The 7,104-nt window shown below is 41.5% G+C and overlaps 1 protein-coding gene across 1 annotated transcript; it reads right to left on the bottom strand.

The window, feature by feature from the left end:
• Window positions 1-3,701: 3,701 nt before the first annotated feature.
• LOC107311219 lies at window positions 3,702-7,037 on the bottom strand. The gene is made up of 4 exons (XM_015857559.1): window positions 6,927-7,037; window positions 5,406-6,713; window positions 5,193-5,309; window positions 3,702-3,728 (listed from the first exon to the last, which is right to left on the bottom strand). The coding sequence occupies exons 1-4, from the start codon at window positions 7,035-7,037 to the stop codon at window positions 3,702-3,704; spliced, it is 1,563 nt and encodes a 520-aa protein (XP_015713045.1).
• Between the last annotated feature and the right edge of the window lie 67 nt (window positions 7,038-7,104).

Genomic DNA, 7,104 nt, shown 5'->3' with positions numbered 1-7,104 from the left:
CTTCCACCTAATTATTCTGACCTTTCCGCTATCTTGAATTGACTCAGACTATTCAAGAGGCAGAGAAAGAGGCTCTGTTTTTGCTTCAGTAATGTGTTGCTTGGTGGCAGAAGAGACTTCTGACACTGTAGTGGCTCTCTCCAGCATTCCTTTCCTCTTAGGCTCCAGTTTGATGGAGGAAAAACAAAAGAAAACAAGAGAATATATAAACCATTCCTGTGTGGCTATGCATAGATCTTAAGTGTGACTCTTAGCTGAATTTAATGCCAATGAATCACATCCCAGAAAGAGTATAGGCTGCTGATTAGTGACGTTAACAACACCTCCTTTCCTCTCTGTTTGGAGTACCTCTATTTCAAGAAATGACACAAAAGCCATAATGGTTTTCTCTCAGCCATGGAGTACTATATTACATAGATGAGTAATGGCTCCTATGCATCGTCTAAAGATCTGGATGAGGAATTGGCAAGCTACTCTCCATTATTTGAGAAGCTGTGTCTGTCAGTTGAAGCCCCTGATGACTGGAAAAAGGGAAACATCACTCCCATTTTTAAGAAAGGAAGACTTGGGGAGCTACAGGCCAGTGAGCATGGGAAGACTGTGGAACAAATCTTTCCAGAAGAGATGTTAAGGGACATGTAGGACAGCCAGTACAAATTTACCAAGGGCAGATTGTGACTGACCAATCTGAGCGACTTCTGCAGTGAAGTGATTTTATCAGTTGACAAAGGAAATGTAACTGATATAATCTACTTGTAATTCTGCAAGACCTTTGACATGGCCCCACACCACATCCTTATCGCTAAATTGGAGAAATGTGGATTGAAAGATTGAGCTATTCAGCGGATAAAGAATTAATTGGATGGTTGCAGCCAGAATGGTGTGGTTAATGGATATATGTCCAAATGGAAGCTGGTCACAAGTGGTGTCCCCCAGGGGTCAGTCTTGGGACTGGTATTCTTCAACATCTTTATCAATGTCATAGATTGAGTGGGATCAAGTGTACCCTCAGAAAGTTTGCTTACAGCAGCAGCTGAGTGGTGCAGTTGATAAGCAGAAGGAAGGTGTGCTGTCCAGAGGAGCCTGTCAGCATAGTACTGCCCCAATGCTTAGTCAACTCTACCATGTCCACAGGCAGGGAGTGTGTTTTTCTGTTTTGAAAAAAAATAAATAAATCTTGAAGTAACTGAGATACATTTTCTTTCTCCTTACTTTGTCTCTCTCTTTTCCTCCTTCACAAACGAAAAAATTCAAAGGTAATTATGACATTAAATAGGCATGAAATTTCACTCAGAATACCACCCTTGCCCCACTTCTCCCCCTCATGCTTTTGATATGTTGCATCAGGTGTGACTAGGCTAGTGGCTACATTATAGAAAAACAAACTGTTTTAAGTAAAAAATGACAAGACTGCAAATGTGGAAAATCACAAGTAAGTAGCGCAGTTTAGCCCTCTTATCTGACTTTTTTATTATTATTTATTCACTGGCATTTTTGTACAGCATTAGAAAATTCCCTCTTCAAACCAGGTGGACTACTGAATACCCATGCCATCTGCTAAAATATCCAATTTGCAGTAAGCCATCTATATGACCTTCAGTTTTCAAAGCATCTTATAACCTATCAATCTGTGCACCTGGCACAATATCCTCTGTGTACCTGATAAGTAGTTAGCACATTTTAACCTCACTCATGGTAAACAAAGAATACTTTCTATGCTCATCACAGCTTTCTTTCCTATTTCTTTCCATGTCTTCTTTGCTATTAAAGGACATAATAATGAATTCATCAGATTCAGAGTCATTTTCATCTGACATTTTGCAAGAATCTATTTGCTCTCAGCACTCTATTTGTTATTATATTTTATCTGTTTTTTACCTGTCATGAAGACTGTGTTAGAAAATACCAATTTTGCATTTTTTAATGGGAAAAACTGCAATGAAATTGAAGCTACAGAAAGTATGCAGGGCAAAATACTGAGAAGTGAGAGCATTACTCATGCAGGTGCTCACCACGTGGTATTCTTCATAAAAATAGTATCTGCTGCTGTCGTCACCAGAATTGTCGAAAGAAATGAACAAAGCCAAACAGCTTGCTACGTGCTCTAGATGGGGTTAAGTGAATGTCTGCCCCTTAAAGCATGTTCTGAAAAGTTTATATGTCATGTCCTTGAGCTGCCTGGCTGTGAGTGATTTTTCAAATGTATTCAGCATTTCCTTTCTTGCTCCCATCCAGTTAGATGATGCTGATGCAGCAGTAGCAGGAATGTGACTTATGTTAGAAGGCAAAATGCTCACCCAGCACATGGTCAACACGTGTCACAGGGAAGAGACCAGTCCAAACAGATAGCAAGGAGAAAAAAAAATAAAAAAGGTCTTGAAGCTCTGATCGCCAGCAGAGAATGAAGAGCTGTATGTTTCAGATGAGTCTTTCAGGAGAATAGGGCTTTGTAGTGAATGAGACAGTCCCTCAGCACAGTGTGGGATGATCAGATGTAAGGGAGACTGCATTTGGCATTAGAGTGGAGCACAAATTGAGGTAAATTAAGTGGGGTAACTAAGAAATTTGCCCATGCCTTACTGTCCAACCTAGGACACTGAGAAAAGGAGCTTACCCACTCTTAGGTTAAACACAAAAGCATGGCTCATAATTTCATTGATAATACAAGGTTTGAGCATGCAACAAGCTGATCACTGTGAAAGTATCTAGTGCTCTAGAAGTGAATATCAGTAGTAAAAACTGATGCTTTGGTCTGAGACACATTTCTAAGCTGAAAGAAGGGAAAAAGAACTCTTGTAAGATGGATAGTCAGTATGAGATTTCAAGCCTTGCTCTCACTTAGACTTTGGTTTTCAATCAGGTTAGCTTGGTGAGAAGGTGGGTTCGTCTATTGATATAAAGGTTAGTTTGACATCAGCATTACATATGCTTCTGTTTATGCTCAATGAATGTGCAGCTGTTTATGCCAGGAGACAGACATTTCATAAATTAATACACAGGCTTTGATTGCAAGAAAACAGCAGAGCAAAGGTTTAAAATTTGTTGCCCTCCACACTCACTGGAGTTTCACTCATCTCTTTCTAGTGGACAGAGTGTTTATTCCTTTCTGTTGCAGAACGGCGGGAGAAAAGCAGACGACCACACCTGTCATTGACATATGATCAGCTATTCTCGTTTATTCCTTGGCTGCGTGTACCTTTATAATACGGATAATTAGCTCATACATATTGCAAAAGTGGAGCTCATCATTGGTTCCCAATTACATACCATCCCCGAGTATCTTTGCAGCTTGTTGTTATCATCCTGAAAGTTACTCCCTTGCCGAGTTCACAAAACCATGGTTAGTTTCTCACCATCCCAGGGCATCCTGTTGATCTCACTGTCCTTGCAGGTGGCATGGCTGCTTGATTAACTGCACCGTGTTTACGACCCTTCTCAGCTAGCTGTAAAAAACACTCTCTACATTTCCCCCGTTTTCTTTTAGGATAAAAAAGGGTTTGATTTAACGACCGATTAATCATATTTAACAAGCAGTTCAGTTCATTTGTTCAGTCAGTTCTCATGTAGTTTTATCCTGCTTCATAGCTGCTGTTCTGTGAACTTCTCATCTGGATCCATGACTGACGCTCTGTAGAATTCTTCTTACAATACTGCCTATAGAATAGCAACACTACTTAAATTAATAACATAACTATTATAACTCAATCAAGGCCTCGATTGACAATACTCTAAAAATGAAAAAGAGACAAGTCAAATACAACATAACAACATTACTATTAAATCCACTAAAAAGAACAAACATGTTTGTACTGCAACCTAAGTTTCTGCAACCTGAAAATAAATCCGTGAGGGTCCCATTGTGTTAATCTGTAACTGATCAGGAAAAGTCTTCAATTTTCATATACTCTAATATATTGATTTTAATGACCACTAAAATTTGTGCAATAAATGCTTTTAGGATGCTCATAACCATGCTCTACCAACTGAGTTATCCGGGCTAATAATTGATTAATGATCGCACAATTTAATGGAATAGCATGTCAAATAGAACCAATTTTAGAGGACAAATGTACTAGAGTATCACTAGGGGCATTAATACTTATTGACCCTTGAGAAACAGCAAGCCATGTTGGTGGTGGATGTTGAACAGGTAGTGCCAGCAGGGCGTCCCCTGCTTCAAGGTGCACCTTCCTCTCTCACCCATCACAGATTCTCTCCTGCATTCAGGGTCTGAAGGATTTCTTCCAGTTGTACACCATATCCGCATGGCCAGTGCGTGATATAGAGCCCAAGTGGAACACCTGCTTGGAAAACAGAATAAACTATCAAATTTAGTTCTATTAGCGTGCACTTTTGTCTAAAATGATGCATGGTTATATTTTCAGATCCCAATTAATTGGATGTAAAAGAGGTATCCGTTCTATGATACAGGGTCATCTCTTTGACTGGGATTCCTTTCCAGGTTTTGTCTTTGCAAATTAAGAAAAGCTAATTAATAGGCTAATAACATCATAACCAAACAGTACTAAAACATTAAAAGAACTATTCCTGTAGATTCTAGCATTGATTAGATCAAATCCTGTTTAATACACATCTGATCTATTACTAAAATAGAAGAAGCACACAACATCCTAGCTAATGTTTTAAACTCTAAATCTTGAGACTGCATTGGTAAAACAGAAAATCACAGAATCACAGAATTATCAAGGTTGGAAAAGACCTAGAAGATCATCTAGTCCAACCATCAGCAATACTTTCTGGCTAAATCATATTCCTCAGTGCCACATCCAAGCGGTTCCTTGAACACTCCCATGGTCGGTGACTCCACCACCTCCCTGGGCAGTGCATTCCAATGCCTGACTACTCTTTCGAAAAGTAATACTTCCTAATGTCCAGCCTGAATCTCCCCTGATGCAGCTTAAAACCATTCCCTCTAGTTCTATCACTATCACACACTATGTCAGACTATTACTAATATTATCTATAACACAGCAAGTTACAAAGCAATACCACTAAGTAAGAAACACACAATTACAATTACTATAAAGCTGGATGTTATTTCTGCCTTCAGATGAGACGAAGATATCATGCTGGATACCCACATAGGGCCAGTCCCCTGTGGAAATACGAGCATATTCACGACCCCAAGTTGTCAGTGTAGGGAACAGTCCCAAATCCTGTGGCCATATTACCAAACATAACCATAGGCTGTTCCTTTGCACTGGGGAAGCCTCAAAATGATGATCCACATAAGCTGTATCTGTATGAACACGATTCAAAAACTTCAGCACAAGCAAAACAAGCAAAACCTTACATAATATTTTCAAAAAATTCAGCACAAGCAAAACAAGCAAAACCTTACATAATATTTTCAAAAAATTCAGCACAAGCAAAACAAGCAAAACCTTGCATAATATTTCTTGTAGTGTGTCTCCCATATTCCCCCTTTTTTGTTTAATAATAAGAATGGATTTCAGTGTTTGATAAATGTGATCAGTGATAGCTTGTTCAGTGGGAGAATGAGAAATGGCTGTAGTATGTTTAACACACCCTTCTTGGAGGAAAGTTTGAGTGGCCTTAGAGGTATATGCAGGCCCATTATCTGTTTTTGTAGTATGTGGGATTCCCATAGCAGCATAAGCAGATAACCAGTGTTTACGGGTGTCATGACTGTGTTCACCTGTATGTGCTGTGGCAAATACATAAGAAGAATGAGTATCTATTGTTATATGTGCATATTTTAGACAGCCAAATTCAGGAATGTGAGTGACATTTGTCTGACACAGTTGAAGAGGTGCTGTGCCACATGGATGTGTCCCAATTTGAGGCAAAGAGGTATCAGTCAAATTATGTAGCCGGTATTCAATCATAAACACAGCGTATTGCATAGCAGAGAGGATCATTCTTAACACAGTTTTCCAATCGTGAGGGGTCATAGCGCAACTGTCACTGTTTGCAACCAAAAGATTGTATGTAAAGGCTGACTGAACTCCGTATGTTCTCACTGACTCCCTTAGCTCCTTCACTGCCTCACAAGGCAGGGATTCCAAATGGGGGACCTGATTAGGAAAGGTTTGCAACGTGTCAGCATCACCTCTTAATATTGTTTCTTTTCTGCCTTGTTCTAAGACATCACAGTACGCTGTAGGGAAATTTGTCATTCCTGCTCCAAACAAAGTATCAAGAGAAAATGCGTCCGATTCGCTTTCTGGATCTACAGGACCTGGGTCACAACGATCCTCTGGTTTCGGTCCATCCGCGTCTTTAACCACGTTATACACGGGCTGCACAGACGCAGCCGCGCACGACGAGGGGGGGGCGGCACGGCGAGGCGCAGAGAACGACGTGGGCGAAGCAGAGGGCGGGGGGGCCGTAGAGACCGACAACGCGGCGAGAGACGTGTGCGGGGGGGCAGGCGGCCGCTGGCTGGGAACGGCAGCTTGTATCGGAGCGCGGCCGCTGTTCTTTCTTGCGCTGGGCTGGAGGTTTCTTGACCGGCGACGGCAGGTGACGGTGTTGTGGTTGTCCGAGCGGCAGTTCTGGCACCACACACCGACAGCTTGGCAATTCCGTCGCAAATGTCCTTTAACGCCGCACCGGAAACATTTAAAAGAGGTGCTTGGGCCTGCACTGGTTACCGCAGACGCTTGTAAGGGTGCAAGAGCTGCTAACACTTGATTCTGGGAAGCCTCAGCCTGTGCCTTTATCCTGCCCTAGCTCTTTAATAGCCTCAACTATTGAAAGCCTGAGCCCCCGTGGGCACACTCGATATATCGTGTCTTAACGCCTCCTCTATTGTCCAGTTACTCCTCAAGTAACTTAGAATGCCACGAGCTGTAGCATTACAATTCTGAAGTGCACAATGTTTTAGCATTATTTCTCTCATGTTACTCTGGTACTCCAGCCTTCTCTATGGCTCCAGCTACCTTATCTAGAAACGCTCCAAAATCCTCATTTCTTCCCTGCTGGATTCCCATATAAGACGGCAGCCCACCTGGCACCTTGATCTTATCCATAGCCTGCCTGGCCAGATACATTGACTCTCTACATTTAACTGGTCCTAAATAAAGCCTGGGCCTCCGTCCGGATAAAGGACCCATCCCT

The sequence above is a fragment of the Coturnix japonica genome, chromosome 3, assembly GCF_001577835.2.
Source record: "Coturnix japonica isolate 7356 chromosome 3, Coturnix japonica 2.1, whole genome shotgun sequence".
In the NCBI taxonomy this organism is placed as follows: Eukaryota; Metazoa; Chordata; class Aves; order Galliformes; family Phasianidae; genus Coturnix; species Coturnix japonica.
Note: the sequence above shows the minus strand (reverse complement) of the source record. Positions and strands in the feature narration are given on the sequence as shown.